The 11568-nt window shown below is 36.2% G+C and overlaps 1 protein-coding gene across 1 annotated transcript in view; it reads left to right on the top strand.

The window, feature by feature from the left end:
• The first annotated feature begins 1405 nt into the window (after window positions 1–1405).
• LOC106462629 (rho guanine nucleotide exchange factor 25-like) overlaps window positions 1406–11568 on the top strand; it is a 33263-nt gene continuing 23100 nt past the window's right edge. The window contains exons 1-3 of the mRNA XM_022389949.1: window positions 1406–1500; window positions 7272–7349; window positions 9291–9470. Coding sequence (XP_022245657.1) covers window positions 7293–7349; window positions 9291–9470 — 237 coding nt within the window. The 5' untranslated portion in view covers window positions 1406–1500; window positions 7272–7292. The remainder of the gene's footprint in view (window positions 1501–7271; window positions 7350–9290; window positions 9471–11568) is intronic.

Genomic DNA, 11568 nt, shown 5'->3' with positions numbered 1-11568 from the left:
ATTACAGACAAAGTATTGCACTTTGAATAATGTGAGAAAGAATAATAACAATGGATTACAGACAAAGTATTGCACTTTGAATAATGTGAGAAAGAATAATAACAATGGATTACAGACAAAGTATTGCACTTTGAATAATGTGAGAAAGAATAATAATAATGCATTACAGACAAAGTATTGCACTTTGAATAATGTGAGAAAGAATAATAACAATGGATTACAGACAAAGTGTTGCACTTTGAATAATGTGAGAAAGAATGATAACAATGGATTACAGACAAAGTATTGCACTTTGAATAATGTCAGAGAGAGAACAATAACATTATATTTTCGTTTTCATTTCTTGTCTAATAAGTTAGCTCACTGTACCTAAAACGTTCATTAGCTTTGCGATTATGTATTTCTTCAGAGGGAAACTCTAATCCTAGATACCGAAATTAATTTTTTAAGAAAGCAGTACAAATGTTGATTACAAATCATATTTTGTCACTAGAAGTGCGAAACGTTGCGAAGTTATTTTGTTAGATTAACTTTTCTGTTGTTGCTTTCTTAAGAGCTAAAATCTTAATGAGTAAAGCATGGACATTTATTTCATAACTAATTTTTATTTAAAATTTATTTAATTATACATGCTAGCGATAAACTTACCAGCAGTATTTGTTTTCTTGGGTGTTTTATCAAATTTTGCAGCTTTGGTTTCTTCGTAACGATCTTAATCCAAGCTAGTTTGTGCACTTGCCCCCCCCCCCCTTGATTATCAATTTTGCGTTTCCTTAGTTTGTTTTGAATGTCGCGCAAAGCTACATGAGGGCTATCTGCGCTAGCCGGCCATAATTGAGCAGTGTAAGACTAGAGGGAACGCAGCTAGTCATCACCACCAACCGCCAACTCTTGAACTACTCTTTTATCAACGAATAGTGGGATTGACCGTCACATATATAGCGCCTCCACGGCTGAAAGGGCGAGCATGTTTGGTGTGATGGGGATTCGAACCCGCAACCCTCAGATTGCGAGTCGAGTGCCCCAACCACCTGGCCTTGCCGAGCCTATTTTCCCTAGTTATTGCTTTGATATCGTTTTGTCATCTTGCCTCCTCTGTAATATATCCTGCGGACACCTATGTGATTAACTGTAGTGTTTCTAAGTGTTTTAGGCAGAAAATGAGTTTTTCACTCAATTATTTACAATGAGTGTTGTGATACGAAAGCACTTAAAATTATTCAGTGTGATGCAATGTGTAGAATCCAACGATATGTAAACAAGTAGGCAACTTGAGAGTTAAAACTATTTTGATTTTATGAAATAATGATTCTTTTTTATTTCACGCCTGTGAGATCTAAGATGACTTCCAATGAATTTCAGTGCATATAACACTTCTGAAAGTTGTATATTTGTTATTTCAGACGATTTTTATCCATTTCCAGTAATAAAAATAAGCATGGCCCAACGAATACAGCAAAAAAGTTTCATAGCAAATCATCAGAACCCGTGTTGTGGAAGGTAAGTTAAAATTAGTTTTAAAAACACACCTTTGCTCGAAGTTTCGCTTTGCTGTTTTTTAGAAAGGTTAAAATTAATAATTACCATAGTAGATTTACAGCTGCAATAGTTATTTATGTATGGCAAATAAAAGAAATAATCTGATTTTGGTATTCAAGGCCAGTGGTGGATCCAGAATTGATCGAAAGGGGGTGGGCAACAACAGGGCGCGAATGGACCCACGATCGAGCGAACGCTTATGGGCAGGATCCGGGGGTTATATTGGCTTCACTAACCTTCTCTCCTCTCTGTTAATCACACGTTTGCAAACGGCTGAAGGAACTATATTACCAAATGAATGCAAACCAAAGATGGGCATGATGAGTCTGAAAATACATAAAATGAAGGGCGTTAAATATTCGAAACATTTCAATTCTGTAACTGGAGTTTAGTCCTATATGTGTAATTGCAATTTTTATCTACTTCCGTTATCTACTCCCGTACTACAGTAATAATTTCTTTTCAAAATATCTACTTCCGTGGTTTTAGTAACAACCCCCTAGATAAGCTTGGCTGTATTTGATGTGGTGTCATTTTAATGATTCTACTTTATATCAAAGTTACGCTTATCTTATAATAATTTGAAGCCAAAGAAAGCAATGCTATATTCAATCAAGTCATCTTTCAATATACTTGATTGTGTTCTTGCCAATATACTTGCGACATCGTTAAAGCATATTTAGAAAATAAATATATCGTTAAAACAATTTTAAACGCCTTAAGTATTGGTAAGTTTCTTATATTTTAACCTAAAATATGTTTTAATTTTTTGATCAAGACTTTTCAATATTAATGCTACTTCACAGATGTTGGAAGCAAAACGAATGAGATGGGCACGAGAATTAAAAGTGAGATTGCCAGCAGGTGGAAACTAGAGGGTGCATGCTCCCTTGGATAATTTTTGCAATCAAAGTTGTTGTTTCTTATTAAGCACAAAGCTCTGTACTCTGCCCACCATGGGTAACGAAACCCGTTTCTAGCAGTAAGTCCGCAGACATATAGCTGTGCCACTGGGGGCTGCAATTAAAGTACCATTTTTCGTCTATTATGGTGTAGTGAAGGTCAATATATGACGGAAATTAGGGATGAACACAATTAATGTGCAAGAAAACAGCTTAATGACGAACTTACACGGACTTCTGCTGATGTACCTTAATCTCTTTGTTTTATCTTTTCGATTACTCATCTTTAGTCATCAATTTAAATTGTGTAAATATGTTCCTGGATATGATTCACTAGTCAGTCGAAGTTCTAGAGCATTTTTACGTGATCTGGCAGTTTGGGGGCATTTCTTCGTGATTTGACAGTTTTATGATTTTACCATTTCATGATCCCAAGTGAACTTCTGCTCGTAAAAATAATAAGACTATCAAAGAGTTTCTATATGACACCTATTATAACAGCTACAGGAACAACATAATTAAATATTTTTTCACTCCTAGTTCCCAACTCTCTAGACACACACGTTTATGATGTACCAACTAAGACTTTTTAAGATCTTAAAGTGTCTTCTTAATAGGTACTGTTAATGACCATAAAAATGTAAATAAAAAAGGGGGTATCTTTTCATATCAAACTTGATGTTTCTATTGTGCTACAAAAATCAGGCTAAACGCCTTTATGATATCCTTCAGTGAATACGAAGGCCACGTATTTACTAAACAACATGTTCAGAGTTACTGAAGATCCCAAATCACTAAAACAAACAAACAAAAAAAACAATCGCTTGGCTTGATCCCAGAGTCCATGTTATCTAATTGAACCTTACAAGATGTTGTTAATAATTCTTCACACAGGGTGGGGCAAAAGTGTCTGTACATTTGTTTCATTTAGACCATGGTAACGTCTTACTCCAAAACAAACAATAATTAAAATTTGATGATGAGGAACTCACCTTTTTAGAAAATAAAGTGTGGAGACGTCTTGAACTGGTGAAGAAAGAAACTTTATTACAAATGTACAACTTCTCGACAAGCTTTTGTTATCATCGCGTACCGTTCAAGCCATCTCCAAACTTTATAAAAAATAATTAAATTGGTTTCAGGTGTTTTCGTAATATTTTCTTTAGTACAAACCACTTATGTCCTACCCTGTATAAGAATTGTAAACCGGCAGAACGAAACTTCAGGTAAACCAAACAGTTTAACTTGTAGTTATATAACTATAAGATCTCAACATGGATTTAAGCAGAACATTTAACATTTTAAGGAGGCATCACTAAATTAAAACAAACAAAAAAAATGGGGGAGGAGGATTGTTTGTTTTTATTTCTGGATAATATCTGGCTTACATATATACTGAATATATGTTGTTTGTTTTTGCTAAGCACAATGATTCGTAATGAACTATATGTTGTAGTCAGCGCATGAATCGCACGCTGAATCTTAGTATTATAAACCCTTGAGCTTACCGCTAAGCTAGAGGGGATGATATAGATAGTCATGTTATAAGACGAGAAAAACTTGCTCAAAAATAACACAAAAGAATAAATACTTAACTTAAAAACTGGTGTCATTTCAAAAGGGCAGGACAAGACCTACAAGTTCGCGTGCCGAACTACATATGTGATGGCCAAAGGTTCGAGCCCATGATATGTCGCTGAACACGCTCGCACTAACAACTATGGAGCGTTATAAGTTGCTGATTTAGAGTGTTCGACATAGGCGATCGTAATTTGGAACTGTTAGACTAACAGTTAGCTAGTTAACAGTACCAACCGCCAACTTTTGGGTTCCTCTTGCCTGATGGAATAGTGGAATTTGATGCCATTCTTATAGTATGTCTACGGTTCCAAAGTGCGGAACGCGTTTTCGTGATACGCTAATACATTAGCCACTAGGCTTTTCCCGCTTTTCGGTGGAGAGAAACTGTACAGGCAGGTTTCCTATTCCTCCAGCAGTCCTAAATGAGAAATGACTATGTGCAATCCTTTGGGTCTTTGACCTGACCGTTTAGCCCACGAGTCACTTAAGGTACCGCTTAAGTTGAATATAGGAATGCCTATACTAAATTTTGAAGGCGTCATAATGTGTAGAAAACAATAATTTCCTTGATATATTGATAGTAAGCACACGTATTTTTCATCATATAAAATATATCATCAGATATCAAGTATTCAAAACAGCAGACTCCCTTTTTCTTTTCTATTTTGTAGCGCACTACATTTGTGAATATTTTTCAGAAACTTAGTCCTAGTTGTTATTTGTTACTTATCAGTTATTCTTTTTATTTTTACTATGTCATTTAGAATACGAATTCGGTGTTCTTATTTGCTTTGATAACTTACTACTTACTATAGCGGCTGAATAACTTTACAATTATTTGACGTGACAGCAACAGCTACAGGTTTGGTTTGAATTCCGCGCAAAGCTACACGAGGGCTATCTGCGCTAACCATCCATAGTTTAGCAGTGAAAGACTAGAGGGAAGGCAGCTAGTCATCACCACCCACCGCCAACTCTTGGGCTACACTTTTATCAACGAATAGCGGGATTGACCGTCACCTATAACGTCCACATGGTTGAAAGGGCGAGCATGTTCGGTGTGACGCGGATTCGAATCCGCGACCCTCAGATTGTGAGTCAAGAGCCCTAACCATCTGGCCATGCCGGGCTCAACAGTTAGAGGACTGAGTTGAGGAATCTCGATAAAGATAATTCTCCCTACACTTGTCCACAAAAGTCAATCATTAGAAATGTCTTCCAGTTAGGGTGCAGTACCTGTTAAAACCTGCCGTGATAATTTCCTAGTATTTACACAGATCAAAGTAGGAATTAGTATCAAAAGAAATTAAAGCTATAAAGCAGTTTTTTTTCCAGTGGTTGGCGCTGCCGGGGAAGGCACAGGGGGAGGCTCCCCCACCTTTGTTATTCTTATATTTCACAAACCAATATATATACATATACTGAAACTCTTGAAAAATACCATTGGATGAAATAATGTACTAATCTATCTATATATATATATATATATATATATTGAAACATATGTATTTTGGGGCAGGCATAACATAGTGCTTAACTTGTTAGGATGCGGATCGTGTGATACAAGATGTAAGATGTGATTCCACTGAACAGTCTTCGCACTTTCAGCATAAACGCGTTATGAAATTAACAATTAATTCTATTATTGGGTTCGGAGAGCTGCACAAAACCGTTAGCAGCGGGTTTTATGGACTGACTCCCTTCCCTCTAGTCAGTAGCTCAAAATTTTGAACGACTATGCCTGAACTCTAGGGATCTTTGACTTGATCATTTAACCCCTTGCGCATAAGTTAAAAAAATCCATTTCCACTTTTATTTGAGTAAGGAGTTAACAAATGATTTTTGGAGCTACAATTCATGCCTTTATGATCCTACCGATACAGAAATAACGACGGTTTATGTTCAAAATGTATTTTTACGTCTTAAAAAGAATGAGATTATTTCTGATTCATACGCCGAAGCGCAGTCTATTAAAAATGTTTCAAACTGTTCGAATAGTATATATGTATACGAATAAAAACATACAAAAAAACGTAAACTTATCGTGGTTTTATTTTTGCGGTTTTCCTTTAAATTGTTATTATTGTTTCAGCACAAAGCTACACAATGGACTATCTACGTTCTGTCCACTGTGGGGAATCGAACCCCAGATTTTGTATTGTAAGTCTGTGAACTTATGGCTGACATATCATGGGTATTTTTATTAAGAAATATAGTGCTACAACGCAGCAAGAAAAACGCTTTTTTAGTTGTGAGAGAAAAAACAAAAACCTACTTAAATTCAGATTTTTTTTAAATGAAAATTATACACACTTCACAGAAAACTTATGTTCTTTAGAATAAACGTATACAGCATTCACCATAAGCCTTCCTTGCTTGACTAGTATGTTATCGAGAAGCCCAAACGTCAGTAGCTCGGTTTTTTGGGAAAACTGCAGCGAATCTCGGCTTGGTGTTACTAAACTTGCTTCTGTTAATAGCTAATTAATCATTGATTATTTTTGTTCTGACGTCAGATACATTCCCTAGAGACAGAAGAAGTTAGAAAATTAGTTTGGAAAAACCCAGGTGTGAAACTAAAGCCATACTCCTACGCAACTGTACCTCTCTCTATATATATATATATAAATAACAAGGAGGAATGAAGGGTGATTTGAAAACTAGATTTCGCTACTGTTATACAGCACGTCTAAGAAGTTAGTCATCTTCATATAGTAATTTCTATTCGTATCAGGTAATTATGTAGGGAATTCGTTATTGCGATGTGTTTGAATGTTTTTAGGGTTCTCTTTCGTGAATAGCATCAGTGAATTTCTCTTTGTCACTCGCTATATGCGTGTATGTGTATGTATATAAGAAAAAACACAACCAAACTGTGGGAGAACTAATCGCCCTAACAACAAAGTTAAAACCGAAAAATTATACTAGTTATCGCAAATATTTTCCTTTTAAAATTGTACTTTTTCTAGATATCTGAAAACTGTTTTCGTTTTGTTATTGGTGAAGGTTTTCCCAGTATGATTTGGTGTTTTTTTTTTCTATTAATTCGTCATTGTGTTGAATAGTTTCCCTATACGCTATTGGTGAAGATACAGAACGTTTTCAACCTTTATTTATGCGTACGTGGTTTGAGAGACGACATCTTTTAGCGCAGTAAATAATTGTCGGATAAATAATAAATTGAACACAGTTGTAGATTACTTATTTCTAAGTGATGAAAAAAGTTTGACGGCTTCATTTTCGTTCCAGCCGCTAAGTGAGAAGATTGTCATGGGGAACAAGGCTTCCTATCCTGGTGGACACCATGAAACATATGCTACAACTGAGGTTCGTATATTAAACGATAAAGATCCTTTTAACAAGAAGTGTAATACATAGCAGTGTAGCATACATGCAAGATCTCTTTCGAAAATTCGATTGTTTTTAGATTGAAATTGAAACGCGTGTAGTTCCCATTCTATGTGATGGGTTAGCATCAAATTAGATCATGATTGCGACTAGTTGTCACTCATTAAAGACTAGTTTAGGCGTATTGACAGCGTCGACCTTAAGATTTTGAACCTTCTGCATCTCAGCAGCTACTTCAATTTAATTTGATTTGGTGTAACTCACGAACATTACATTTAAAATATTGTTCATCTTTTCCCATCCCTATTATACTACTTACTGAAAACTAAGTTTGATCTTCTCTACACTTGTGAGCATTGTACTGTGTCAAAACGACTGGGGTCAGATCTAGTAGACTTTCTTACTGTGTTAAGAACATAGATCAGATCGATCGTTCATTTCACTACTGCTTTATTGTTACTTCAGTGAAATTAAACAATCGACCTGATCAATGTTCTCAACACGGTACAGACGTCTATTAGATCTCTATTATATTGTTAGTTGAGTGAAATGAAACGATTGACCTGATCTATGTTCTTAACACAGTAAGAAAGTCTACTAGATCTCTGCTTTATTGTTACTTCAGTGAAATTAAACAATCGACCTGATCAATGTTCTCAACACAGTAGGAAGTCTACTAGATCTCTGCTTTATTATTACTTGAGTGAAATAAAACGATCGATCAGATCTATGTTCTCAACACAGTGGGGAAGTATATTCGATCTTTACGTTATTGTTACTTTAGTGAGATGAAACGATCGATCTGATCTATGTTCTCAACACAGTAGGGAAGTTCACTAGATCTCTACTTTATTGTTACTTGCATCAACATCTCTGTTTTACTGTAACTTGTATCAGGTCATCAGAATTACTGGTTATTTACGGAATCAAATATTATGCAATCTACGTTACGTGTTACAGTCTATAACATACCACGTGTTATCCCCACCCCCGGTTCTTGCATGCCTCGAGTTTACCAACCCTCCGTATTGGGATCACAATTCAATAAGGCCTGGCATGGCCATGTGGTTAGAGCGCTCCACTCGCAATCTACGGGTCGCGGGTTCGAATCCCCGTCCCACCAAACACGCTCGCCCTTTCAGCCGTGGGGGCATTATAATGTGACGGTCAATCCCACTATTCGTAGGTAAAAGAGTAGCCCAAGAGTTGGCGGTGGGTGGTGATGACTAGCTACCTTCTCTCTAGTCTTTCACTGCTAAATTAGGGACGGCTAGCGCAGATAGCCCTCGTGTAGTTTTGCGCGAACTTCACATAAACCAAACCACAATTCAATAATTATCACTTTGCAATGTGCAGACCATCGTCAGTGCTGAATCTTGTTTTCGAAGAAATCTATACTAGAGATTTATCTTTCATTAATCCACAACTAAAATTAGTTACTCAGCCTGTTTGAGGCTCTTTTGTTGTTTAAAATATATCGTTTCTGTCAAGTTAAGTTTCTAGTGAGTAAAATTTACTGCTTCTGTATCAAGCTAAGTTATTATCAAGTATTTTTTATTAGAACAACAGCTTAAATTTGTTTTAGCCTATTTTATTAGGCTAAGTTTCTTTTGTGGAAAATCAACTTTTCTATTGTAATAACAGTTTAAGTTTCTAATGCGTAAAACCAATTGTTTCTACTTATGCACAAGACTAATTTCCTGTTGTGTAAAGCCAGTTCTTTCTCGTATTGTACTAGACTAAGTTTCTATTGTGTGAAATCAGTTATTTCTACTATTGTATTGGGATAAACTTGTATTGTGTAAAATCAATCGTTTCTACTATTGAAGTAGGCTAAGTTTCTGTTGTGTGAAATCAGTTATTTCTACTTAGCCTAGGTTACTTAACCTAAACTCAATTTATTTGTATTTGTGTTTATAGAAATCTTCTCCAGCTAAGCTCCGTCTGGCTAAAAAGTCACGATCCCTCGACTTGGGGGACGCTCCTAGTGGTGGAAATGGACAAAGTGTACAACTTCCGGTACAAGTGAAAACCAGTCAACATTATTCCTTGTTCCCAATGAGCGTCTCATTTTCTTCTCCTGGAACGCTCCAAGTAAAGGTAGTATATTGGAAAATAACATTTGTGTTATAAAATCAACAAATTATCACAAGCTGTTTTGTTAATTATGTATAAAATTTAAATTATCCTTTATTGTAAATACGCCGGCAAATAAAACACAACATTTTCCGACTTTCTTTTTAGGTGCGTTATATGGATAGTGTTTCAGACAATCTATTTTTTTCTTTTTTTGGCTCTCATCGTCCAGCCTAAATGACGAGTTCTGGTAACGTTCGAGAGGCCTCTTTGGGCACGGACTAGTGGGAAACAGAAAATAGATCTGAAATGTTTGCGGTCTATATGGATAAGTTAAGAGAAATGTTGCACTTTACGTTATTTTTATCACAAGTTTTAGGCCTATCGGTTTCTAATAATTCGATAACTTTCAGCGTTTAAACCATAACCTGTAAAGCTTTATTAGTTTCTTAAGCCGAATAGTTTCGATATCTCAGTCCTGATGAAAGTCATTATGTTACCGAAACTAGTCGGCTTAAGTGTCTAAGAATCATCGTTTTCTTCCTTTTATTACCCTCGCCCTACGAGGGTATTGCAATCGGATCCGTGTCTGTGGTTCGGCACGCGTAACTCGAAAATTAATAGGCCGATGTACAGGAAAATTTTACACAAGGTGGGAAGTCAGTATGGGACAGTTCTCTCCATGTTTGATCCGGATAAAAGTTCGGATCCGGGTTCTGGATCACTTTGAGGCTTTTTTTTATAATGGGGAGATAGGCTATTTTCGCGGTTTTTGATTAATAACTCTGTAAAGTGTGATCGAATTTGTACCAAATTTCATGGCCATATTATGACTGAGGTTTCTCGTCACGCTACAAAAAATGATCCGGATCGTTGATCATTCTGGATCTGGATCTGAGAAGAAGTTTCGGAGTTTTCGAAGGTGAAACTTTGAGTTATCCAATATAAACACATGCAATCTCGAAAAGGAGTAACGGGACGAAGGTATGCAATCTCTCTGATCGTTCTTGCTTACCTCTATAATATCCCGACTAATTCACACGAATGTAACACAACATAGAAGAATGATTTGAATGATCATACTTAAATATATGATTTGCTCTACCGCATTAAATCATGTTTAACATTCAAATTACAGACTTTTGTAATCGTTCAGACGACCAGTAGGTCCGCATATTGCATTATACCCCGATCACTATGTTTTTGCCTGTTACAACATTAAGGTAAATAACTGATCAAAAGCATTTCGCGAAAACACCCATTTTCTATATAAAATACACAGCAGACTCTAACAGTAATTCGTGGCATTAATCGTAATATTTGTGGTATTTTCGTTTAATTTGTTTTTGTAACTAATATGTTAATAGGGACTCTGTAATCACCAAAGTCATGGATTTGAAAGTAATTTAGGAAAATTAGTTTAAAGAGCCATGGTTGTTAGAGATTCGTTAAGTTTCACCACGACACTAAGTAAGCTTTTTTTTTAACTTTCACGTTTAAGTTTTGCCCAATTAAGAGTTTTATGTGTTTTAATGAATATTCCACATTTGACACCATTAAGACAAAGTGCGGTTGCCCATGTCTTCTTTCCCGAACAATATACAAAAGTCAACTGAGATAAGTGTTGGGTATGAGAACCTAAAACGTTCTTGCCTGTGAGGAGGTTATTGGCGGATCAGAGTGTAGTTGCAATTCATTGATCTGTCTAGGATGTTTTTTGGACGACGTCTCGAGATGCTGCCGCATGATGAAGATCTGTGCTAGCAGCTCGAAATGTCGCCCAAAAAAACTTCGTAGACAAATGTAGTCCATAAACAACGTCTCTGAAACCCCAAACCTTATTTTACTTATTGCTTGACACGTATTAAACATCACATTTTCTCATTTCTTTCAACTTCAAAACACAACCATAAAAACAAAACATGTTCACTATTTTGTAAATTCACACACACACACGTTAGTTTTAGCTCAGCTGTACTGTTTACTATTAACAGATAGTTCAAACTAGTTCCACATTAACACGATAGTGTGAGCCTTGGTCATTTATTTTGTGGGCCCGGCATGGCCAGGTGGTTAAGGCACTCGACTCGCAATCTGAGGGTCGCGGGTTCGAATCCCTGTC

This window comes from Limulus polyphemus, unplaced genomic scaffold (genome assembly GCF_000517525.1).
Source record: "Limulus polyphemus unplaced genomic scaffold, Limulus_polyphemus-2.1.2 Scaffold1213, whole genome shotgun sequence".
Taxonomy (NCBI): domain Eukaryota; kingdom Metazoa; phylum Arthropoda; class Merostomata; order Xiphosura; family Limulidae; genus Limulus; species Limulus polyphemus.
This window is presented reverse-complemented; position numbering and strand designations above follow the sequence as displayed.